Source organism: Sturnira hondurensis, unplaced genomic scaffold (genome assembly GCF_014824575.4).
Source record: "Sturnira hondurensis isolate 20B ecotype Veracruz unplaced genomic scaffold, ASM1482457v3 Scaffold0014384, whole genome shotgun sequence".
In the NCBI taxonomy this organism is placed as follows: Eukaryota; Metazoa; Chordata; class Mammalia; order Chiroptera; family Phyllostomidae; genus Sturnira; species Sturnira hondurensis.
Genome location: NW_028087015.1, coordinates 38,544,142 through 38,571,458, shown reverse-complemented (window position 1 = coordinate 38,571,458; position 27,317 = coordinate 38,544,142). Strand labels below are relative to the sequence as shown.

Below are 27,317 nucleotides of genomic sequence, written 5' to 3'. Positions count from 1 at the left end.
CCAAACTTCATATTACACTTAGTTCAAAAACACATGGCTTCAGACTACGTCTCCTGACTTCAAAGTTAATATTCTTTTCACCAATCCAAGTTTTAGCCTTCTACATCAAGCCAGTTAAAAATAGAATTAAAATATAAATAGAACACATAGAATGCTGTATTTTACCTCTCCATTTATCAAATAGGATAGTAGGTGTCTCAAAATCTGAGAATAGAAAAAGTGGATCTTTCAAAAAGGTATAAAAGAACTACAACATTTAATCATTAAGTAGTCTATGTACATTCACATTTCAACAGGTGACTGAATAAGGACTTCCCAGATGAAACCTTTCTTGTGAGAGCAACTGATCTGGAAGATAAGATCCCGAGGGTGCTCTTAGCCCTGGTACTAAGTAGGTGTGCAGTTTATGGAAATCAATTCATCTCTTTGAGCCTCACTTTCACCTTCTTAAAAAGAAGTGTTCAGCACTACAATGTATACTTGAAACTAAGACAAAATAACATTGAGTGTAAAAAAGAATTTTAAAAAAAGAAAAGGATCTGGATTAGAAGCATCACTTAACCTACTAATATAGTATGTGGATTTGCAAGTCAAGTTATACATGGAACTGGGGTGCGAACGACCATGAATCCCTTGGAATTGAATGCACAGTTCTGGGTATGAATTTGTTCAGTTTTTCAAGGAAAGATTTCATGGCTTTCATTCGATTCTCAAAGGCAGCCATGAAATTTGGTGGCTAAGATCACCTGGTTCAGTGACTCCTCAGCTCCCTCATATCACATGATTCTGTAAATATGGGGTGGAGCAAAACTAGGTTTATGAGTACACAAAAGTATTTATTCTCGTATTATTTCTTAATTATGATAGTTTTCCATATGAACTGTAAACCTACTTTTGCTCCACACTATACTTTTTAAAACTATGGAGTGTTGAGATCCATTGGGTTGAGCTTTTATGACAAATGTATTATAATTACTTTTTCCTATTCTTTGTTCCAGGACCTAAATCTAGTAAGGTTAAGCCCTAAATTATAAGCAAATTATGATCAAGACAAACTTACACAGAAGGCTATTGTTCATGACAAACACGCTAGAACTATTTGATAAAGTAACAAAAATAACTTCATTTCTAAGGCTCTAAGTGGCTGAAATTAAATGAAATTCCATTAAAAAACTGTAATGCCTATCAACTATAAAATAAAAATAACCACAGCCTGCAGTCCACATCTTTCAAGCAGCAGTTAACAGAAATTTCTAACAGAAGATCTTTAATCACAGTAATCTGTTATTTAAACTTGTTTCCCTACTTTAGCTCATCTCTAATTGCCTGCTTGGCATTTGCCAACTAAAATTCAAAGGATTAAATGTTTATCACAATCTTTCTGAAAACTGAACCTACCTCACTTCATTATGTCCACAATGGTACCTCTGTTCTGGTTATGCAGCCTCCAAAAAATACATGCGTTTGGAAGAGAGACAGTGCCTCTCACAATAAATTGAGGTAAGGGAAAGGATTACAAGCCAGAAAATAACTGTTGTATCTCGATTTAAAATCAACAATTTTCTTAAGAATCCAAGCATAAACAATTCAGTTTCTTCATGAAAAATTTGCAAATAATAAAAGATGAAGAAACCTATGGATTAAGACCTAAAAAATAGAGACATTTGGAGAAAACTGAAAACACTGTTTATTTGATATCAAGAATTAATGTATCTATAGGTGAAATAATACAATGTCCAGGATTCATTTTAGGAGAACAGGAGGGAGAAAAGTGCATAGGCTATAGCTCAAATAAACTTGACCAAATTTAGAATGATGGAAACTCAGTGAGATATGTGGTGGTTCCATTAAAAAAGTGAAGATAGTTTAAAGAATTCTAATGAAGAAAAAAGAATTCTGTGTATACGGCGCTACTTTGAGCAATGAAGCCCACATACAAAGGGAGTCTTTCAGAGGAAGGGTGGTGGATGTTACGCAAAGCTCATGGGGATTTTATAACTACTTGGTCAATAAACTATGCCAATTGAAATTTCTTTGGTCAGTGACCGTTCTATCATATCAAATTTTCATTCAACTGTTTCTCAGTCAGGACCAATAGGATAAGAAATACATTTATTTATTTATCTTTAGATAAATAAAATAAGGGAAGGGAAGGAGAGAGGGAGAGAAGTATCAATGTATGGTTGCCTCTGCTGAGGACACACAGTATTGTGTGTCCTCTGCCGGGAAGTGGCCTGCAACCCAAGCATGTGCCCAGACTGGGAATTGAACCCCGGTCCTCTGGTTCGCAGGCCTGTGCTCAATCAATGAGCTACACCAGCCAGGGCTTAGAAATGCATTTAGAAAAAGCTTCAAATCAATAAAAATAATGTATATTTATGTAATAAATAATATGCTTCCTATGACAAAAATTTGCTAAGAAATTAAACTTTACTTTTAAAATGAGCAAGGCAAAGAGTGAAAGACTCAAAGAAGTAAAAATTTTATAGAGTAAAAGTTACTATCAAGTGTTCAAATTATACTACTATGTCAAACGAATGATCTGATTGGTTTTATGTTCTCAAAAGTACTGTTTTTTTCAGTTTACATTAATACTTCTGAAGATGTAGACCACCTGGACATTGGGATAGTAAACAGAATTAATTCATTGTGTAACTAGAAGTGGTGTGTGGGGGATAACCATACTTCCTAGTTAAGCTTACTTCCTAAATGAACATGATAAATTTGCTTGCTGTTCATAAAAATCTATAGTGCACAAAAAATTTGACTTACCTGTATTCATGATAGACTAGTCATCAAAAATTGTCTGTGTGCTTCAGTTACCTGCCAACAATCGAAATACTAAACAATTGAACAGAGTAAGCTATATATTACTTGTCTCTAAAACTTCATAATTTCTTCTACTAGAGACAAAATTCTGTTTTCTGCATTTGTATTTTGGTATATATTTTTAAACTACCCATTTTTTGTCAAAATAATCATTTAAATAAGAAAATACTAAGCTTTCATATTAATATATTAAAGGGTACCTGAAAATTTTTATACCAAATATAACAACTTTTCAATACAAGTCAATAAAGATGATATGGCTTACTACAGTATTAACAAACTATAGATTAAGATAGAAGTTTGTAAATCTCCAATATACTCAAAAAATTCGATTTTGTATATTTGACAGCCAAAGCCTTAACTCAATTTTGTGTTAAGACCCCAAAAGTCATATTTGAGAAATCTATTTTTTGAATACTTTGGTTTGTATATCTAAAGGTTAAGGCTTATGAGTTATATCAACATTTGGCTTATATTAACTAAAATACGAAACTTAGAATATACGAAAAATTCTTAAAAACATGACAATTCATCTGCAACCATCACCTGTGACATAGCCCTACTACTGTTGTGTGTCTACCTCCTAATGCTCACTCCAAATAGGATCCCCAAGTATTTATACTTCAAGGTTCCTTAGGAACATGCTTACTTTCTATAAAGACCACCTTCTTTATGCCTGATGTTCAATTTGCTTCGAGTAATAGGATGCATTTATTCCAACTCTGAACTTAAATCTCTTTTATAACATTTGCAAGCAAATTACTGAATCCTTCTGAGCCTGTTTTCTTTATCTACAAAGTAGGTATAAAATATTTAATCAGCAGAGTTTTTATAAGAATTAAATTACAACAAGCATCATTACATGTTAGGCTCATGGCATTCAAAATTGACTTTTTTACCCACATCTTCATATTTTTGTATTCTATATGCTAACTGGTATTTTACTTTTTAATAAAGCATATTATTTCCACAGCCACCTCAAATCACTTGCTGATAAAACAAACTCCAAGGGGGGGAAACCCAATCTAGTTTTGTCCCACAGAATTCAGTTTAAAAAAAGGCAAATATTACCATTTTGACATCACTAGAAAGAAATTGAAGCATACAAGGAATAAACTATAGTTTCTTTTTATATCAAAATGTACTCTTGAAAATGTGTTTGGCACAGTGCTAAATCATATATAGTTAATACTAAATATTGCAGGATACAATAAAACCCTGGAGTTAACTGTTTACACCCTCTTATGGGAATGAAAATAATAGATACCAATTATTCAGAAGTCAGCCTATACAAACTGTATAAACAATATTTTATGTTTTGCTTTGAAAACCAGTGATATAATAAATTTTACATAAAAAACTGAAAAATAATATAAATGAATTTAAACAGATCTTTACAATAAGAAATTCAAATGGAAACAGACAAGTAACAAAGAGAAGTAAAAAAATTTATTGCAGTATTCGCTCCACCAGATTGCCTGGGGATCCCTTTACTTGTATTGTTTTCAGGGTGACCTAATACATCAAAATCTACATTTACAAAAACTCCTTCTGCAGATAGGTCATAGATACTGCATGCTTTTTTTTTTCAACAGAATAAATTATATATCCAGGAGATCCTGCCATTTTACAGCCTGGAAAAAACAATGCTTCCCTGGAAACTGGGCTAAGCTAAAGAAAGCCATCCGCTGCTAGGTTAGACTCCAAGAACACTTTATTAAGAACATTAACAGACTAATTTCCAACATTCACTTGTTTATTTTTAAACAGAAAGTTTCTTCCAAGATATAAACAATTTTTGTTAAACTATAATACAGTGGGAGTAAAAATGAACTGAGAATCTGTTTCTGCTGCACAACAGCGAAGGGAGCTCCCACAAAAATGTTTGCCCAACATTTCCTTCTTTTGTTCCTGCATCCCAGGTTCCATTCTTACTCTTCATAAAACTGATTTTTTTTGCCAGAAGGTTGATATTTCAAGTTTTTCTGCCTTAAAAAAATTCCTGTAAATTTGGCTGCATATACAAATTCATTAGCTGGAAGTCCCATCCTTGGCGGCATACAGGGATCGTAAAGTCTGAACAACTTTATTAGTCAGCTTATTAGCACTCGTTAGAGCAATTTTTTTGTAAATAATGTCTGACTCTTTAATAGTGTCTACCCAAGGCACCAGTTTGCGGCCATCACGGCGCTTAGCCTCAGTCCAGGAGCCACTGTAGGAGCCTGCCATCCACTGAACACTGAAGCCACTGCTGGTTTTCTGTACTACTCTTGCAATTTGTGGTCGGTCTTTGTACTTTGGACAGCAAATAGCGATGACATCCATGACGTCAACACTTTCATTCATCTGTGCTGCCAACTCCGTAGAGTCTGAATTTCGTTTTGACCTTCTCAATGACTAAAACATTGGGAGGGGGGAAAAAAGACCAAGTGTTATACAAAATAATTTTAGTGAAATTATTGTTTTTATTGCTTTTAATCCCTTGACGCCGGGAGTTGGGATTTCCCAGCACACTTCCATTGCCAGCAATGAGGCGCACTGTGACCGCCAGCGCCAAGGGGTTAACACACTTGTAAAACCATAAAACTCTTAATTTGTACCCGTGTCTTTACTCTTATTGATATATAAAATTATATATACATATGAACCATAAAGCTACATAAACCTTAGCAACAATAAAAAGAACAACACACATTAATACAATCCAAAGAAAAATTAATACCCCTTTATGCTGAATAAATCTCATTTGTTTTTTCTTTTTTATTGTCTTTTATGTTAAACTTTCTACAAAACGATGTATAAATGGTTAAGTAGAGAATCTCTATCTACAAAATGTTTTCTCTCATAAGTATTACATTACTTGATGTACATGTAAAAGACTGACATATATAAGCACATAAAAATCATTTTACGTAATACGCTGCGAAATACGTTGACTCCTCCTCCGCCTCACCCCTGAAGTGCCTCCTCCTCTATCCTCCCCATCACTTTCATCATCTTCTGTCTCTGCTGCTGCATTATTTTTGGGGCTGCCTCCTCCAAGCAGCGAGGTAATTGCTTTGTTCCGAGCATTTGTGCTAGCTGACACCTCCCCTTCTTCTTCTTCTTCATCAGGGTCCAGATGTTCCATAAGAAGTTTGAACTACAAAGAACAGATATTAATTTAGAATTTTAAGTAAATATTTCAAGTAAGACTATTAAATCCCTAAACACATTCTTTTCTTTTAAATTTTCTTTCCTAAATTTAGTTCGGTGGGTGAAATACACTTTAGCTACTGTCCAAGTCAGGGGCTAGCAAACATTTTCTGTGAACAGCCAGAGAGTAAATATTTTTGGCTTTGGAGTCTAAACAGTCTCTCTCACTGCTACATGATCCAGCCATTGTACTGTGTTAAGTAGAGAACACACAAATGAATGGGCATGGTCAGAATATCGTGGTTTGATTCCCAGTCAGGGCACAAGCCTGGGTTGCGGCCAGTTTCCAGCAGGGGACACACAAGAGGCAACAATACATTGATATTTCTCTCTCCTTCCCTTCCCTTCTAAAGATAAATAAATGAAATCTTAAAAAAATAAAACAAAAATTTGAGAACTAAAGTAATGAGTACTAAATAATGAGAACTAAAGTAATTTTTAACTTTAAAGTTTAAGAATTACAGTCTATGAGTAACATGAAAACCATTGTGTAGGTTTCATTCTGGGTAAAAAAAAATTATTACTTATGTTCAGCTACTGCTTTAAGTAGATTAAAATAAATTTATTTTTATTTTTAAAAACAGTCTCTAAAAACATTTTTAAACATTAATTTTTTTATTGTGGTGAACTATACAGAATAGAAAATTTACCATTTTGATCATTTTGAAGTGTTCAATTCATTGGCATTAAGTATATTCACAATGTTATGCAACCATTACACCATCATTTCTAAAACGTTTTCCATAACTTTTTTGTTCTGTATTCATTCAATAACTCCCCATTCCTCCTTCCCATAAGCCCTGGTACACTTCATTTGATTTTCTCTTTAAAAATTTATTTTAAAAAGATTTTATTTATTTTTGTAGATAGAGGAAAGAAGGGAGAAAGAGAGGGAGAGAAATATGGATATGTGTGAGAGACATTGATTGGTTACCTCTCACACCCCTCAAACAGGGTGAGTGGCAACTCAGGCACGTGCCCTGACTGGGAATCGAACCTGTGACCTTTTGGTTTGCAGGATGATGCCCAACCCACTAAACCACACCGGTCACAGCCTGGTCCTTTACTCTATTTTTGTGTCTCTATAAATCTGTCTATTCTATAAATTTCAAAGATTTTACTTATTTATTTTTAGAGAGAGTAGAAGGGAAGGAGAGGTAGAAGAACATCAGTGTATGAGAGAAACATTGACAGGTTGTGTCTTGGCCTGCACCCTAGGCATGCAGCCTAACCAGGAATGGAAGCACAATCCTTCAGTTTGCAGACCAGCGCTCAATCCACTGAGTCACACTAGCCAGGGCTATTCTTAAAATACATTTTGAAAGCACATTTCACACACACACACTCTCTCATACTTGTGAAGTGAGTATACATTAAGAGAAATACAAAAATACACACACACTCAGACTTCTGTAACTATACAGGAAAAAGTAGTGATATTGGTTGCCAGAGAGGAGAAGAACAGAATGGCTCTAAAGAGGGTAGGAGGATGACTTTTCATGATTTTTCTTTTTATGAAAATTACACCATGTAGTAATCCACTGAATTTAAAAAAATATATAAATGGGCATGGCTTTTTCCTAAAACTTGCCTAAAAACTTTTATTTTCGCTAAAATAAAATTACTGGTTAGCGGTCATTCTTTAAGAAAAAAAATTATTAAGATGCAATAATTAGATGGATGAAATGGGAAAGCAAGCTTAAAGTAACTCCTTAAAACCAGACCAAAAAAGAAAAAATAATCTTGATAGTTTATGAAAGCTTATCTTCAAGGTCAAGAAGGATAGCTAACTCCCTCCCAAAATGTTTTATAAAAAACCATGATTAGAAGGAAAATATATTTTGGTTTTACTACTCACGTCTAGATACTGTTTTACTATACTCCTTTTCACGTCTTCAGTGATTTTGGAATTAGCCATATCACTCCTCAGGAAGTCCAGTGTTTGTTTGGGATGAAAATGAACTCCTGTTTTTCGGTTTATCGCTTTATCATATACTTTTGCAGATTCAGATGGAGAGTATTTCTGAATTTTACTGTTTTGGGAAAACAAAACCATTAACTAAAATATTTTCAGGTTTTTACATTTAAACTGCTTCTAAAATTTATTTACTAATAATTAACTTTTTGTCACACAAATTTTAATCAGTGAACTTGTACACAAAACAAACAATTTAAAAAACAAAAGTAAAGGTATAAGGGGAAAGATTAAAAAAAATAATGTTCTCATTTCCCTGAGTATTTACTTGAATAGAGGCATCATTTAAATGAGTTTCTGGGACCTACTTTTTAATACCATGATTGTGATTATAAGATATTTTTAGTATAATGACTCAGTACAACCTAACTAGTTTATACCTCCTTCTCCCCTTTTTTCCCACTCCCTCTAACTATTTATTCCCTACACAGCAGCCAGAATGACTTACGAGTCTGTTTCATATTAACAACTCTGTTTAAAAATCTTTCAATTCCTTAGCAGTGCCCCAACACCTCATTGTTAAATTACTTTGCCAACATTTAGTATCAAAATATTTCTCATAAAAATTGGGTTATATAGCTTTTCCTGAAAAAGTGGGAGCTGTGGGCCACACTGTGTCCACTCTCTTCTGTGGCAATAGGCTGATGATCCTCTGAATAATACCTGAGCCCTTTAGATGAAACATGCTCTACTGGGTTGGCCAAAAAGTTCATGTAGTTTCTTCCATAAAAGACGCATTTGTCATTTTCACCAGTAACTTTATTGATTTGGATAGTTTGTGTATGTCAGCTCTCTCCCATGTGGTAGAACACTGATTGTTCTCAATGTATGGATTTGATCACTATCAATTCCAACTGGTCTACCCGACTGTGGGGCATCATCCAGTGACGAAGCTACAGCACAAAACTTCACCAACAACTTTTAAAACATCCATTCAGTCACGGTACCTTCTCTATATACTGCATACATTTTTTTTTTTGCATTTCAGTTGAGTTTTCACCTTTCTTGAAATGAAGCATAATATGCCAAAAAGTTACTTATTTTCTTCCATCTTCAATATTAAAATGGCTACACAAAAATTCATCAATTTTGGTGTTTTTTAAATGCAGCTAATACGACAACTGTCACAATACAATGTTAACAAAATTATTTTGAATGAAGTTAAAGTAAGTGCTACTTGAGCCATCTTATGGAAAAAAGGCAACAAACTTTTTGGCCAACTCAGTATTATACAACAAAATACTATACAGCAATAAAAAGAAACAAACTCCTTAAAAATGAGTATTTTAAATATTAAAGTAAGCATTCAATCAAAACAGGGTTTCATATTTCTTCATTATTTGAACAAAATTTATTCTCTCCCTTACCTATCAGAAAATCCACAGAGATTCTTCAAATGTTGTTTTAACATTAAAAGCAATAAAATACCCTGGGAGACATTTGCAAACTCAATTAAGGGAGCTGAATTTTCTGGCAAACATTTCATCACCGAATTTATATCATCTTCTGAATCTGAGTCTGAATCTGAATCTACACGTTTCCGTGACTTCCGAGGCCTGGAAACTTCTTCTTCACTCTCACTTGACTCATTTTCCTTACTAGGTGATGATTTTCTCTCTTTCCTTTTGTCTTTTACCATAGACTGCAAAAAAGGGAAATTATTCTGTTTAAGAAAACAATTTTAAAAAATGCCACAAATATACATATGCTCCATTCAACAGCTTCCAAAAGCATCCCCACGTCAATATTTTATGTAATGAAACCTTTTGCCTTTCCATAAATGACTGGAGGTCTAACCCTTGGGGGAAATACTAAGCTCCAAGACTAAATAAAATCATGTATAATCTCCTCTCTGTAACCACCTCCAACCCCTTCTGAAATATCATTCAAAGGGGAACAATTTTCTTATAGAAAAGTAATGAGATAAACTGACTATAAAAGTATTAATTTGGTATTGATGAGCCAATACAGAAGAAAAGCAGTAATTATAATTTAACTGGGAGAAGACAATAGGCTTGAACATCACCAGCTTTTATTAATATTTCCCTTTCAAGAACTTTTCAGCAATAGGTAATTTTTTAAAATACTTAAATTGTTTCTTTGTACTTTATGAAACTGTTATCTTTTAAAAAGAAGCAAAGTCAGCTGGGTTTAAAAGGGGAAAAAGACTAGATTACATGCAATGTTAAATAACAGTAGAACATACAAGTATATGCACAATAGTAAGTGAAGTAAAATAAGATAATACAATGGCTGAAGTTCCTGGGAAATTATTAACTTCTCAAACTTCAACATGTATATTAAACACCTAAGAATTTTGTTCAAAAAGTAGAATCTGTTTCAGCAGGTCTACAGTGGGGCCTCCTAAATTTCTACATGTAGTCCCACCCCCCTTAGGTATTAAAATATATTCCACACTTACTAGTTTGAGGAGGCTAACTTTTGAGCAACGTGACTGTATAAAATGAGATCTACTTGTATTGTGAGGTACGTGAAAATATTCCAGTTAACCTATGAAAATTTCACTGGGTGCCAAGTATGTGCCCAGTGCTATACCAGGTGCTTTTATAATTAAGCCAATTACATTTTCCTCCTAAAAAACCATGAAGGAAAGACATAGGTTTATAACAAACTCAGTAAAGTTTTAGGCACAAAACATACCAACTTAATTATGATGCTGGTATATAAGGATAAGGAAATCAATGGCTTTATGCACTTTCTGTGTTTCTTTCTCAGGAAGCTATCTGTATCTCTATCTAGATCTCTTCAAGTGTACTATTATGATCTACAGCATTACCAGGTCTGTAGAATTGCAAGTTACTTTAAAGTAGGGTTTAAATGAACGTGTGAATAGTCACCAAACACTTAAAAGTCAAGAGATAAATAGGCCTGGCTGGTGTGGCTCAGTGGACTGAGTGTTGGCCTGCAAAATGAAATGTCACCAGTTTCTTTCCCAGTTGTGGCACACGCCTGGGTTTCAGGTGCCTGGTTGGGGGTGTGCGAGAGGCAACCTACTGATATATCTGTTGCCCACTGATGTTTCTCTCCCCCTCCCTCTCTCTAAAAATAAATAAATTTCTAAAAAAGTGAGAGAAATAAAGAAGTGGGGTGGTTTAACAACTGAACAATCCATATAAGTGTTAAGTATATCTATATGTAAGTATATGTGGGAGTGTATATTCCACCCAAACGATCCGAAATAAAATGGTTTTAGGTGTTTCTTAGTAGATAGGAAATAGCAACACACTGCCTCCCCAGCCAATTAAAGCACTGCCCAGATTTCAGTAAGTTTTAGAAAGATTTTATATGCCCATGAAAAGAGTAAAGAGAACAATGAGAAACAAAACAGTGAAAATTGCATGTCTGCACTGTGAAAGATGCAGATACATGAAGAACAGTAACGTGTGTAACTTACCTCCTTAAATGACTGCAGTAGGTTACTACCAGAAACTGAGAGTGTAATGTCTATATGATGCATTATAAACAACGGCTCTTCCTGTGTCTGGTATGGAAAACAGGCTAGATTGTCTGCTATATACAAGAGCATATTTACTTCTGTTTTCTGTAAATTTAAAAAAAACATACACATTTAGTGGCTAATCTCAAAACCCATCCAAAATGCCTTTTAAGAAAAAATATTACTGGACATTTTCACCTCAGTTAATGTTTCAGAGAAAGTGGGGGAGGGGTAAAGACAGAGGGCAGTAACAAAAAGGGAGGGGGAATAGGTATGGATTTTATAAAAAAACTTCATACCCACTTTAAGAGATTTCATAATGACTTATACCACAGTACCTCGAGAAAAGAAGAGGTGAATTTTTTTAGTGCATCCAAGTGGAATTCCCTTTACATTCTTATAAAGTATACGGAATCTTCATGATGAATCCATATCATGCCAGATAATATACACACAAATTCATAACTGTTTGTCATTATGTTTCTAAGAGCTTAACCCATATGAAGATCACTTACACACAGTTACTATACTTCCCTCAAAAATACACGATAATTATAGTACTAATACGCGGGTTAAAAAGCCCCACAAAATTCTATACTCATAAAACGTTTTTCAGTTTCCTATGTATATTTAACTTAGAATATCAGAGTCCTTTTGACAGTGCTACCACAGTTTCACACTATAAAAACTCTCAGGTAGATAAAATTTGAAGAAAAAAATATGGCTGCTACTAGTTTGTTTTAAAAAGAAGCAATAGGGACTTTCAGCATTTCATGATCATACAGAATATAAACTGAAAGATATATTACTACCATTTAAATTCCTTTAAAACATTTATACCTTTAAAAAAAAGAAAAACAGTAATAAAAAACCACTCCCTCCCACAGAATACCCAATAGCAGCAGCAGTACAATAATCCCACAGGACAGATGGGCTAAACTTGGTATGATATTCATGAGACTCTTACTCTATTTTTTTATTGTTAAATATGTATAACACTTAAATGTTAAAGTTAGGAAGATGCATAGAACCCTACATCATATATTGGTTTTAAACCTGTAATTTTTATACATATATATTCATTACATGCCCATATTTATTTTCCCCCTCCTAAAACTGAAAATAAATGTTCAGACTTATTCTGAATAAACCTTAAAAAAAAAACACTCTGAACACTCTTCAACTTTGACCATAAAAAAGGTCCAACACTGCTCCTTCCTTCCAAAAAACAAATTTCTTAAAATAATAATCTAGAGATGTTTCCTCTAGGTCTTCCCTACTATTCTTTAATTAAAATAATCTTTTGTGCCTCCCTGCCTGAGCATTTTTATCCACAAATATCGCACCCTGTTTTTTAACTTTGCATTCTCCTAGACTTAATAGCATGAATACTATCATCCCACCCTTTCCTTCCTGAAATCTTCACTCCTCAGTTTTCTAAGCATTTTGACTATTCCTCCTCTATACTCTGCTCAAGCCAACTCCTTTTCAAATTGCTTTTAGCAACAATCCTATTATTCTTTCAAGTGCTTAGCACAAAAATATCCAGTTATCCTTTGACTATTCTTCTCAGTTTTATTTATTCCTCCCTCACGTTTCTTTCCTACTGCCATCACAATGGATTAATTCACTACCTCAATGTGACCTCAATGCCAAAACATTTGTGTTTCTCACAAAATTTCTTTTATCCTTTTCTACTGTTGTCATAATAGATTAATTAGTATTACCTTCAATGTAAACACAATGTTAAAATGCTCTTTGGCAATTCCACTGTCTAGAAGAACTCCCATAAACATGCCTCACTATGACCTGTGTGCTCCAAGTAACAACCTGTCCACTATTTCCCACATACTCTTATCTTTGTCCCTTTATTCATGCTTTTATCCTTGCCTCAAATAGTAGATCCATCTCATCTAATCCCCCTAAGATTTCAGTAATTTGCTTTTCCTCTGACATCCTTTGTTGGAGGAAAAAGAAAGTACTGACGAGAGCTGGATTTAGCATTTTACATGCTGAGGTGATAGAACACAAGCCCATGACATGCAGCAGGCAACGAAACCACACAGGAATGCAGCTCAGGAGAGATTAAAAAAAACTACAGCAATATCACTGACTCAAACCACCTGGCACTCGGGAGATGCTAACCTTAACTATTATATATTTCCTTTATTTTGTGTCTCTCTCCCCAACTGGAGGGAAGACCCATTAAGGGCAAGAGCACTTATTATCATACCATTTTGGACTGATAGCACAATATCTCATATGAAATGAGAGCTTAATGCTGATGATATAATGGTGGTGGTGGTGATTAAATTATACCCAATTATTTCTGAAATAGATGTTTATAATATATTTTCTAAGCTCTATGTGGGCACACATCACACATGTCCTATTTACTGTTTTAACTTCATTTCCTAGTACAATGGCTACCATATAGCAGGTGATGAGTAAATATTTGAGTATAATGAATGAATAAATTAAGAGGTAAGCTTAAAGTTAAGGATGACCTGGTTTTTTTTTTGCCAGATAATGCCCCTTGTGCAATAGCCCAAAGAAGCAACAGGCAATTACACAAATGAACGTGGGCTCTTCATTAAGGAAGTGCATTTAAACACGAAGGAAATGCCAAGAGCCAAAATCCTAGAGGAGTTATTCTAACAATATCTGAGTCTCACAGAAACAAGTAAAATTTCATCTTATCTTTGTTTCTTCCTTCCTATCTACCTACCTACCTAATCTATCCCTCGATACACTTTATTTAAAGGTATGCTTGAAGGAACTGTTATCAAAGTTTATAGGATACTCAGTATGAAGACACAATTATACTTTACCCACCTCTCACTGTATTTACTCCCATGTAAAATTTCCTGCTCAATTGTTGCCTATATAATTAACACAGAAGACTCAAAGAAACACATTTAACATAGTCACTATTATTTACTAAAACTGTAATATTAAAAAACTTGTGACTACTTTAGGCATTAAAATTTATAGAACATTTATTTCCTTAAAATAATACGTTTTTGTGCTTACTGCTGTGTCATCAAAGAGGTTGAGTAAAGAGATCAGAAAGGCTCGTCTGTGCTGGCGGTTCCCACGGATCATGGAGTAAAGGTGTGAACACAAAGCACTAGAGGACTCATCTTGTCTGAAACCCCTCACGGGATCTTTTAGGCATGTGTTGATTGCCTGTTGTACCTGGTAAGACATCTTCATACCAGCCACTGCTTTCATCTGAAATCAATAATAGCCTCATTTTTGTCATGAAAATTAAAAGTCAGATTAAAAATGTACTTTGCGCATTACAGTCTGAGGTTAACTCATTATTTGATTTTCTTATATAAATAATAAGATCACAGAATGCAAGTGCTGGAACATTAGAAATCATCTATTAAAATCTCCTCATTTTACAGAAGGAAAAAATCGAGACGCAAAAGAGCTACTACTCCCGAGGTCAAGCAGTAGGGACTAGAACCCATGCATGCCATTGTACCTGCTGGACTATCCATCACCTCTAGCTCAATCTTAAGAGTAAATTTTAAACAAGAATAAATACCTTGGGGGACAAACTTAGCTGCATGTCTAAGTAGGTACTAAGCAAAATATTTTATCCTAATAGGAATATGGACAGGACAGTTACCAAATAAATGGTTTTTACTACAGAAAAAGGTTTAAATTTAAGTTATACAATTTAAATATACATACATGAATAAATCCAGCATATTTTTTGTCTATTTCCACAAGCTGCTGATCAGCCTTGTTCCGCATAGCTGGTTCTGGGTCTGTGCCCATAGCAATTAAATATGGTACACACTGGAAATAAAAACAGAATTTATAAGAGATCACAGTAGTAAAAGCTCTATGTGTATCTTTATATATGTTAAAACTTGCTGTGTATCTGGGATTTATATATTTAGTTTCATAGGCCTTTAAATGCCATGCTTTAGTGTTCTTTTAAAAATGATTAATCTTCCTTAAATTTAGCTTAAAGCAAAAAAGCACTGGTGCATAAGCAAAAATACTGATGTGGTGAAATTTCAATAATTTCAGTGTGACTTTAGGGTGCTTTAAACATAAAGGGCCTCAACACTAAGAATATCCATTTAAGACTGTGATATATACTACAAATGTGTTATCCAATAATTTTTCAAGCTTGACTCAATTAGCCATGTAAAGATAAAATAGGGCAGCACGTAATTTGTCTTATATACTCAAAACTAAAAAAATATAAATTTTACTACACAGCTGATTTTAGATATAGCTTCAATGACTGGATAGCTAGTATTGTGGTAACAGCCAGTTTATTGTACTTCTAAAGTCAAGAAACACCACTACCAAGTTAGGTGAATATGAATCAGATAGCAGTAAGGGAGAAAAACAACAATAAACAAGCAAACAAATAAATAAACCATTAAAAAAGTAGACATGACACTAACTCAATGGATGATCATGAACTAAATTCCAAATCAATGAGAAAAAAAGGCCACTGAAGACTACTGGGTAAACTGGCCAAATCTGAAAACAAAACTACATATTAGATAATAATGTATCAATGTTAAATTTCCTGAATTTGATTACTGCATTATGGTTTTATAAGAGAATGCCCTTATTCTTAGAAAATATATATTAAAGTATTTAGAAGTAGAGAACAGTGATATTTGAAACTTACCATCAAATTATTCAGCAAAAAATTATATGTATGAAGACCAAGAGATAAAGCAAATGTGGCAAAAATCTAACAAATGGTAAATAATAGGTGATGAGTATAAAGGAGTTCATTGCACCACTCCCACACTTTTTAATTTAAGGGTGAACTTTAAAAGAAAAAATTTAAAAAGCAGATAATAATAATAAAAAGCACCAACCACCTGAGGCCATTCAGAATACAAGTAAAGTTGTAAGTACCTCAAAAATTCGAGTCTCAACATACCACTGTACATTTTAATAGGTGATCTGGATGGTGATAACCCTGAGCCATACAAACAGCCTAAACACCGTTTAGCATGCTTCATTACTGCGCTTTGTTTCAGGACACAGGAGAGAACAGAGCGTATTTACACATAACATACTTTTTTAAAAGTTTCACAAAAAAACAGCCAAAATAAAAATCTTGAAGGGTAACAGGCTTTGGTTATCTAATAATTTCACTTTTCTAGCATATTGCATGCTCCTGAACCTATCATATATACACTATTGTATCAGCATTAACAGTCAGTCCTTAGTATACTAATATGTCTTTATTGCATCATTTAGTACTCATATCAATGCTTTGAGGTGTGGGCATATGATATTAACTCTAACTTATAAGATGAAGAAACTGAGCTCAGACTACATAATTTATTTTCTGTGGATTAAAATCCACCCTGTTTAAAAGTTAGATTTACACTCCTACCAGAGTTAACTCTCCTGATATTACATGTTGCTGGTTCTTTGGGATAAGAGTTAATGAATATTAAAACAAATCTAGCATTCCTACATAGAAAATCATGCCAAGTACATATTCTGCCAATATAAATGGGAAGTTTCTTTAATAGAGACATTATAAATATTTAGGTATTTTGCATTAATGACAACCTATGAGAAGGGCTAAAACCTGGACTCAAGAGTTTAGGACCAAAAAGAAAAAAGTAACTAAGAGGAATAAAGAACTCATTCTCTAATCACAATGTCATCAAATGACAACAAATCTGGTTCTTTTGGTAAGTTTTGCTTACTAAGACATACTCACCTGGACTGGATGAATAAGACCCTGGTTTAGAGTCAATGCAATGACATTTAGGGCGAAGTGGCGAACACTTGACTGGGTGTGAAAAAACGCCTCAAGCACCTGTTTGAGGTAAAGCTGCATGATGGAACTACTCATCCCTGAGGAAACATCACCCATTTCTTTTAAATCTTCCTGTTTTGCAACTTTCTTCCCTACAAAAGTAAACATATTAAGAACATGTACACTAAACTTTGCTTAAATATACCACATCAGACAGCGACTGAAAGCACAAATGTTATAGTTAGTGCTCTGGCTCAATGGCTCTTAAATCTTTTTTTTCTTTCCTTTTTTGAGGAGGTCTCTGTCAGATGTCCCTCGGTAAACCTAATGAGAACTAAATCCCTCTCCTCACTCAAAATGTAATGCATACACATATATTAAATTTTGCAAACTATTTTAGGGAATTTATGAATATCCTTAAGCCTAGCTATGGACATAAAGTCTCCTCTGAATTAGATATCTGAATTAAAAATGAGTCGAAGTATTCTAAGTGTAGCAACACTGTTACATTAAAAAATACACTTCAGCCCTGGCTGGTGTAGCTTAGTGGATTGAGTGCAGGCCTGCAAACCACACGATCGCGGTTCAGGCACATGCCTGGGTTGCAGGCCAGTTCCCAGCAGGGGACTCACAAGAGGCAACCATATATTGATATTTCTCTCCTTCTCACCTTCCCTTCCCCTCTAAAAAGAAATAAATAAAATGTTAAAAAAATACATTTCACTTACAGTCTCTATCTGCCTGCTGCATACGTGTATCCTCTTCTTGTAGGTAGGTCTGGAGGTTTTTTAACACCTGTATTTTTAAATTTACTGAGCAGTTCTTATCAGATAAAATATTATTATATAGGTTTTTCACCTCTTGCTCAAACATTAAACTTGGATGCTGAATAAAGGCAAATCCTAAAGAAGAGGAAAAAAAACCCCTCTTGATATATTCATATTAAAGTTAAATATAGCATTTAATGAAAATGTTGATAAATTACATAAAGAACGCCTTATTTCAAAAATTAAAACTTAAAAATGACTGGAAGAATATGCTAGTGGCCTTACCTAGAGAAGTATTAGAGCAGGTACTTCTTTCCCCATGAATTAAAAACAAGAAATTGCATTTCAAAGGAGAATTTCACACAAGAGGAAACCTTGAGGAGGGAGCAGGGCCTAGTGGCTAGGGGAGTGGATTAGGAGACAGGAGTCTTGGATTCTATTCCTGGCTCCACCACTGACTTGTAGTGTGACCTTGGGTGAGTCACATAATCTCTCTGTGCCTCAATTCTCCATCTGTAAAATGGGGACAATAATATTTACCACCCACCTACCTCAAAGGGATGTTTTCAGGATTTAAGAGGTAATGTCTGCAAACATTTTTTTAGATCTCTAGCAGAAGGTACTATATTGGCATTATTTAAAAAATATATTGAAATATATCCATTTGATGAAACAGAATAATTCTAAAATGAACCAAGGCGAAAAATATCTTCCATTTATTTCTCATATGGCATTATAAAGAAGCCATAAAGCTGAATTCTATAACAAGTTAATAAGTAGCAAAATACTATTATGTTTATTTGTATAAAATGCTTATTTATGTAAGATAAAATGAAGATCCTTGATGATACCAAGTATTACTGATGCCAAATAACACTAAACTTAAAGCATAGAGTGATCAAATAACTAGCCCAAGGTCACACAGGATAACTATGGCCCAGGCAAGATGGCTTTCATTAACTGGTCTAGAGGCATTATTTTCCACATAGTACTGCTTCTTTAAGTTAAAATTTACATAGAGTTGACCCTTGAATAACCTGGGTTTAAACTACTTAAGTCCACTTATACATGCATTTCCATCTCACCCTCCCCAATAAATATACAGTGGGCCCTCTGTATTCCTGGGTTCCACATCCCTGAATTCAACCAACAGTATTTTGACCTGCGGCTGGGAATCTGTGGCTGTGGAGGGCTGACTGTATGCACTGTGCTATGCCATTCCATATAAGGGACTTGGGCATCACGGATTCTGGTATCTGTGAGGAGTTGTGCAATCAATTCCCTATGGGGAGGCAAGTTATATGTAGCTTTTCAACTGTCTGGGGGCAGATGCCCCTAACCTCCATGATGTTCAAGGGTCAACTGTATTTGTTCTCTGAATTAGACGTAACACTCTTAGTTTTATCACTTTATTTAGCTTATGTCCACACCAAATATTCAGAGGTACATATTTGGCATGAAGGTAATACTGTATCAATATAACTTACAAGTAAATGAAATCTGAATTTTTACTATATTTGCTATATGTAATTTTCTGAAAGAAAAGGAGGAATGCAAAAACAATTTAAATTTATTTAAAGAAATATTTAATCAGATTCGAGTGACTTAGAAACTTTAAGTACCCATTTTAGTTCAAAAGACTAATATAAATGATTGTCTATACATATTAAATTGTAAACCTTGTTAATGCTACCAAAATAAAGTTTCAAAGTTACTGACTTTATTGAGCAGCTTTGCATATATTTGCACAAAACAAAACAAACAATAAAAAACAAAACCATGGACAGAGTACTCTTCTTGTATTGTTTTAAAATGCATTCAATTCAGGTACTTTAATACTATCTTTTTCACATTTCTTCCATATTCCATTATCCTTTCAGATAAGCCATAAACCCTAACCTTCTTTAAGGGCACACATTTACTAAATCAATGTTCCTGGAAAAATAAAATGGGACAGATACATATCCAAATTGTTTCTTTTGGGTTGGTTACCACATACTTCTATGAGTAAAAGTCTGTGTAGACTGCCCACTCTCTTAACTAGAAATGGCAGGCACATATAATGACAAAGCTTTCAAAAGAGAAACAATAACTTAAAAGATATGCAACACAAAATTCTTCTAAATCATCTTTCTTTATCAAAGTGCTGTAATGAGTATTCTTATGAAACCCTATAAAGTAGGGGAAAGAGACGCTATTTTGTTAATGAAGAAACTGATCAACAGAGGGAATTAAATGACTTGCTCAAGGTCACCCAGGAAGTTATTGGCAGAGCCAGAAATGGCAACCAGGTGTTTTAACCCCCTGTATTCTATGTACCAGACCCTACTACAATTAGAAACACACTTAAATAAATCAACTGCTTAGACTCACAATGTTTTAAAACATGTTCAACCTCTCAAACAACTAAAACTATAATGAAATTTAGACTTAACTTACCTAGACCAATGATGGCTTTTGTTTGTACTTCTTCATCTGAATGTTTTGTAAAATACATCAATAGTTCAAGTACTTTATCCTTTATGTTAACCTAAGAAGAAAATATTTCATAAAGAAGAGTAACTAAGATTAGTTTTCAAATATAAAGGGAAAAAAACCTAAAGCAAACAATGAGAACTTCCACATGCAAATTTTTCTGAAGAATGAGTCACCATAAGTTTATAAAATGATACATTTTAGAATAGTGGCATTGAAAAAAAAGGTCTATGACAAAGAAGCTTGTACCAGAATGTAAATAACATACTGCTCCCTCATTAAGAAATTTAAAAATACGCTCAGCTGCTGACTTGAACAGTGTGCTTACTCTTATAAAGCTGACAGAAGTTGTGCTTGTCTTCTTATAGACCAATAACAAACAACTCGAAGATCAGAAGCCGTCTGACGACCATATTTTGAGCAACACTGTCAGAATGTTCATCATACCATATTAATACTGCCTTTATCCTGGATCATTTCAGTCATTTTCTGCTCACAGGGTCATACAGTTCTATTCTATTACAACATACTAAGTAATTAAAATGAAGATCTTTACCTTACTGTTACCCTTAAAATCTTCCAGATCAAAATCAAAATGCCGACATAGTGCTCCAACAGTGAAAAGTGATCTAAGAAGTGCTGGTTTGTTTGTTAGAAGTGAAGTGTTATTTGGATCTTCTTGGTGCTGACTTTTTAATTTTGAAATGGCACCTGATGATAAAGCAATATTTATTTATAATAAGCACTCAGTCCTTGAATTATTATGTCCAAATAATTATTGATAATGAATTACAGTTTAATTTTACTAATGGTTCTAAGTATTAAGTATGTTTAGAATTACGAGAACACTCCTTAGAGCCTAAAAAGTTAAAATTTAAATTTTATTTTACATAGTGGGCAGAACTTACCAACATTTACTTATGAGAAGATACGTTTCTGAAGTAATCATATCGTGTTATTAAGAGATTACAGAAGACACTAGAAAATACTTCTGAGAGTGGACCACAGAGGACAATCACAGCTCTTACTTCCCCAGATGCTACCCTTTATTAGGTGAACTAAAAATGAGCTGGACACACTGAAGAATCTGGCAGAACAATTTTAAAGCGCAGGCACTGAACTTACCATAGTATCTGTTGAAACAGGCCCATACAAATTTAAAATTTTGTGTCACTTTATTTACAACTGCCCCAAGACAGCTCACACAATGTTGTACTACCTAAAAGATACAGAAAAGGTTATCGTTTAGACAAAAGTTAAAGACAAATCAAAACGTGATTATCACTTGTGAAGTATGTACTTCAAGAGAATCAAGACAGAGATGCTTACAGTCATGCCATATTTGATGATCAGCTTCATCAGATCTTCTTCAATAGTAGCAAGGAAAGTTTCACTTGGATGCTCCATCAGTGGAACCACCAGCTCTAGGATTTTTGCAACATTGCAGATAACCATGAAATCATTTTGAGTCTACAAGGATAAAATTAGCACTTTATGAATAACAAAATCTAAAAAGAAACAATATGCTGTTTTGTGTATTTGTGGATTAAAGTATTCAACATGTAAAATTCCAGTTAAATAAACCATTAGAAAAGAGCTTTAAGGTATCGAGGAAAAAGCCTCAGTGTCAGGAACCTGGATTTTAGCTATGCCACTAACATACCATGTGACCTTTGGTCACTTAATCACGATGTTATAGTTATTGTTTTTCCCCCCAAAACACAATGTAAGTCAATTCTGAACAAAGGTGTTTAAATATGAATAGAGAATTTTACCAAGCCTGGTACAGTTTTTAAGATTAGTATTTTTCAAACTGGGGTATGTTAACCTACAAGCCCTCAATTGGGGGTGAGAGTTTGCCTCCCACAGGTTATTTGGCAATATCTGGATACATTTTTCGTTGTCACAAAAAGGGCGAAGGAAGGGGTATGAATAGGGCCTGTTGCCTAACATCCTATAATGCTCAGAGCAGTTCTTGGCAGCACAGAGTGATCGGCCCTAAATGTCAGTAGGCTGAGAAGCCTTGTGTCAATCCTTTTTATGACAGATGAAAATATAGTCTCCTAAAAAAGGTACAGACTTATTTTAAAATTAAAAATACTGTCTATTAATAGACAAAACTTGAAAATAACTAAATTAAAAAATTAAAATACTGTATTAAAATTAATTTTTAATTTTTTTAAAGTTTTAAAGCTTTGATTAAAAAGCTAACTCATTTAAAAAATAAGTAAAGCATTTTTTAAAAATATAAAAGTATTATAGTATTTACAACAAAAAATCTCCAACTCCATCCTCTAGTCACCCAATCCCCCCCCCCCCCCCCGGAATCAGCCAAAGTCACTCTTTTATTTTTATTTACTATTATTATTTTGGGGTATGGAGTAAAGTTTTCAACATACACTTTTATCTATCAATAAAAATAGCCATAGCCTATTGATACATGTTTTGGACTCTTGGAGCTTCCTACGTCACTGGTTAAAAACTCTCCCACCTTACATTCATCCTCACTTTCAGCATACCCACAGGATTAAGTTAAAAAACTAGGTAAGATGAATACTTCTAAATAACACTGAAGTCCTGTTGCCCCCTGTCATCTCACACTCCTACCCCCTTTAATCAATAGGGAATGAGTTAAAGTGGGTTTAGGGATGGAAGAGGTTTTGTCATATAATATAAATTCATTTGAGAATCACTGCTAAAACTTTACTTTTTAAATCAATATAGTAACATTTTTTGAAACAACTCTCAACATTAGTGGCCTGGAAAATCAATTGAGATAAGTATATTAAAATCTAGGAGAAAAATTTAAAGAGAGATAGAAATCGTAAAGGAGAAGAACAGAACATAATACTAAGAATATTTAAAATGAATATAGCATAAGATGGTTCAATATTTAAAACATTTAGACCGATGAGCATTTTTTTAACGCTAAGAATGTTTCCTTTCAAGCAGCCTGTATTTTTTTTAAAAGATTTTATTTATTTTTTTAGACAGAGGGGAAAGGACGAAAAAATGGAGAGAGAAACATCAATGTGTGTTTGCCACTTGAGCATCCCCTACTGGAGACCTGGTCGGCAACCCAGGCATGTGCACTACGTGGGAATACAACCAGCGACCCTTCCATTTGCAGACTGGTGCTCAGTCCACTTAGCCACACCAGCCAGGGCTGAAGAGTATTTTTTAACAAGGCTCAATTCAAAGGTAAAATGGGCAAATGATACAAACAGTTAAATCACAAAAAACCAAGTCCAGTTGGTTAATACCATAAAAACAATTCTCAACCTTCTTGGAAATCAGGGAAGGGTAACTGAAGCAATAATAAACTGTATCTTTATACCTGTTAGACTGGCAAAAAGGACAAAAACTACACAGACTGTCATGTACTGGTCCAAAGAGGCTATACAACACCTCCACCAGCAATCTGACAACATCTATTTAAAACCAAAACAATTCCCTTAATTTAGCAAGTCCATTCCTCAGAATCTATTAGTCACCCCCAAAACAGCCACCAGTATTTGAAAGCGCAGTTGATCGTTTCAACAACTGAGGAGTTAGGGACACCAAACCAGGTGCTGTGAAGTCTGCATATAGGCTTTGACTCCCCAGAAACTTAACTACAGTTGGCTCCTTACATCTACAGTTCAACCACAAATGGGAATGAGAAAACCGTTTTTAATCCATGGATGGTTTAATAGACAGATGCAATATCTGCAGAAACTAGGAGGTGGCTCTTTTATTTACCAAAAAAAAATTCGTGTATAAGTAGACCCATGCAGTTCAAACTGATGTTCAAGGGTCAAGTGTCTATGAACAGAAATGCTTATTAAGGAATTATTTGTAGTAGCTATCAGTAGAAATCATTTTAAATACCTGCAAAAATAAGAAATGGCTAAATAAATCACAGAACAACCATAAAATGGCTACTATGTAGTCATTAAAAAAATGAATTATAAATATGAGTTTGTCCAGAAAAAGGCGAGCCACGGTTAATTCAGCCACTACGGAATTTTTTTATGAAACATCAAGTTACCTAGGTAAGTCAGCCCTCCTACAGCCTAGATTTGGTGCCCTGAGATGTTTGCCTTTTCCCAAAACTAAAATCACCTTTGAAAGGAAAGAGATTTCAAACAGTCCATGAGAATCAGGTAAATACGATGGCAAATTATTTCAGAGAAATAATTCAGGAAAGCTGATGGCAATTCCAACAAAGGATTTTGCAGAGTGTTTTGAACAGTGGGACAGATGCTGGAAGAACTGTGTGCTGTCCCAAAGTGCTTATTTTGAAGGGGACTGAGGAGTCATTTGCCTTTTGTACAATGTTTCTTGTTTCTTCTTCAATAAATTTCTCTATTTTTTATAGTATGTGGCTGAATACTTTCTGGACAGACCTCATATGTATTGGGTAACTTCACACAGTAAATATGCTTAATAGAAATGTAGATAACACGACCTGAACTTTTTAAAAACCCAGTCAACCATTTATTTATGTGTGTCCACAATTAAACATGAATAAAGTATGTAGGTTATTACGGGTTGCTTATCCTGAGACTAGAAAGAATTAGATGGCGGTAGGACATAAAAAACAAATTGAGAAAGGCATTTTTCATATGTAAGATAGGCTTATAGTAGTTCCCCTTAACTGTGGTTTTGCTTTCCATGGTTTTATTTATTTTTTGAATATTTTATTTATTTATTTATAGAGAGAGGGGAAGGGAAGCAGAAAGAGTGGGAGAGAAACATCAATGTGTGGTTGCCTCTTGTGTGTCCCCTACTGGGGACCTGGCCTGCAACCCAGGCAAGTGCCATGACTGGGAATGGAACCAGCAACCTTTTGCTTCACAGGTCCGTGCTCAATCCACTGAGCTACACCAGCTAGGCCTGTTTTCCATGGTTTTAGTTAGCTGGGGTCAACTAACCCAAAAACATTACATAGAAAATTCTAGAAACAAACAATACAAAAGTTTTAAATAGCATGCTGTTCAAGTAGTGTGATGAAATCTTGTGCTATCCCACTCTATCCTGTCCAGGACACGAACTGTTCCTTTGTCCAGCATACACTTCCTGCCTGTGAGTCACTTAGTAGACATCTTGATTGACCAGACTGACTCTCCCAGGACTGCAATGCTTGTGTTCAAGTAACCCTTATTTTACTTAGTAATGCCCTTAAAGTACAAGAGGAGTGATGCTGGCAATATGGAAATGCCAAAGAAAAGCCATGAAGTGTTTCCTTTACATGGGAAGGTCTGTATGCCTAGGAAAAAGTACAATATACATAGGGTTTGCTACTATCTGTGATTTTAGATAGTGTGTGTGTGTGTGTGTGTGTGTGTCTTGAAACGTACCCTCTGCAAATACAGGGGACTACTTTATATAAAGCTTATATTTATGTGTGTGTGTGTATATATATGTGTATATATATATATTATATATATATATGCATAAAAACTTGTACAAAATGTTTTCAAAGAAAGCTTGCTTTCAAAAATATTGGTGTGCCGTGGGCAGGTAGCTCAGTTAGTTACAGTGTCATCCCAATATGCTAAAGTTGCAGGTTCAATCCCAGATAGGTCATATACAAGAACCAACCAATAAACATATAAATAATTGAAACAACAAATTAATCTCTCTCTCCCTCCCTCTTTTTCCTCTCTAAAAATCAATACAAACTTTTAAAAAATGTTGGTGTAAATGAAGACTATTTGTACAAGTTACACTACAGTCCATACTCTAGAGGCGACTGGGAAGGATCCACAACCCAAATGTGCCCTGACTGGATTCTGAACCAGTGAACTTCTGCTTTGCAGGACAACACCCAAGCAACTGAGGCATACCAGTCAGGGTAAAACTATTTATATTTTAAAGTTTTCAAAGTATTTTAAAATTCAGTGTTTCAATAGGCCACTTTAACCATGCTGCCATATGAACTGCTGGAATATATTACTTAAGCAATGTTTTATTTAATTTTCACAATGGATTTTAGGAAACCAGATGTATAATATTAATTTAAAATAACAGCCTAATATTTCTGAAATAACACTAGATTTTCCATGTTCAATATACTATGTTATAAAAATAAATGTTTCAAGTATACTAAAACTGAAAAATGAAAAGCAATTTCAGAATCCAAAAGATAGGAAGTTTCTTAATGACGGATTCTGCCTCTTTCATCTTTGAGGTCTCAGCAATAGTTACAACATTTAGTAAGCATATACTAAGGGTTTGGCTTGAGAAGCTTAAAGAAAAATGGTGCCTGAACTTTATTTATAATAAATTGAAAAAATAATGTTTATAGGTAACTTGCCACAAATACCAGAACAAAAATTTGAGTACATGATACAGCTGCCCTGTCAGTGCAAATGCGAATGACACACATTAAGTTCTAAATTTAAAATACTCAGTACACGGTTTCTACTAAACAGAAACACAGAACAGGTCTATACTTACACTACATTTAGTGGTAAGGTACGGCTGCATAGTCATGGCATGTTTAACCATGAGCTGGGGTCTTATTTTGCTGAATAAGAACAAAGTGGTTATGCAAGCTACCAATCTTCCAGAATTCACACCTTTATTGTCAGAGTCTGGAAAAACAAACAAGAAATAAGACACTAAAATATAACAGGGCAGTGAAAATTAAACTATTATTTAAATTATGAAATACCATTCCTGAATAGATTCAATACATGCCTCAATATAACTGATTAATATTTCTTATGATACTAGATTTTCTGCATTTCATTTTTGTCTTTATTATATATACCAAGAATAAAGGAAAAAAGGCAACACTACAGAAGGCAAGTTTTTCCCCAAGGGGAGGAGGGTTGGTGTTAAAAAGTAGAATGGAAGCTCAGA

At 34.3% G+C, this 27,317-nt stretch overlaps 1 protein-coding gene across 4 annotated transcripts in view; it reads right to left on the bottom strand.

Annotated features, from left to right (window-relative positions):
- Positions 1-4,256: 4,256 nt before the first annotated feature.
- Positions 4,257-27,317, bottom strand: part of NIPBL (NIPBL cohesin loading factor) — a 182,376-nt gene continuing 159,315 nt past the window's right edge. For 3 of the 4 annotated variants that reach the window (XM_037063190.1, XM_037063194.1, XM_037063191.1), the window contains 14 exons: positions 26,910-27,046; positions 21,795-21,935; positions 21,591-21,684; positions 21,022-21,176; positions 20,430-20,520; positions 17,952-18,125; positions 17,185-17,375; positions 15,162-15,269; positions 14,490-14,690; positions 11,415-11,561; positions 9,367-9,641; positions 7,883-8,057; positions 5,783-5,971; positions 4,257-5,226 (listed from right to left, as the gene is read on the bottom strand). In XM_037063190.1, the coding sequence (XP_036919085.1) occupies positions 4,861-5,226; positions 5,783-5,971; positions 7,883-8,057; positions 9,367-9,641; positions 11,415-11,561; positions 14,490-14,690; positions 15,162-15,269; positions 17,185-17,375; positions 17,952-18,125; positions 20,430-20,520; positions 21,022-21,176; positions 21,591-21,684; positions 21,795-21,935; positions 26,910-27,046 (2,444 nt within the window). In that variant the 3' untranslated portion in view covers positions 4,257-4,860. Of the gene's footprint in view, positions 5,227-5,741; positions 5,972-7,882; positions 8,058-9,366; positions 9,642-11,414; positions 11,562-14,489; positions 14,691-15,161; positions 15,270-17,184; positions 17,376-17,951; positions 18,126-20,429; positions 20,521-21,021; positions 21,177-21,590; positions 21,685-21,794; positions 21,936-26,909; positions 27,047-27,317 lie in introns of all 4 variants that reach the window. The other variant, XM_037063192.1, reaches the window with a different exon arrangement.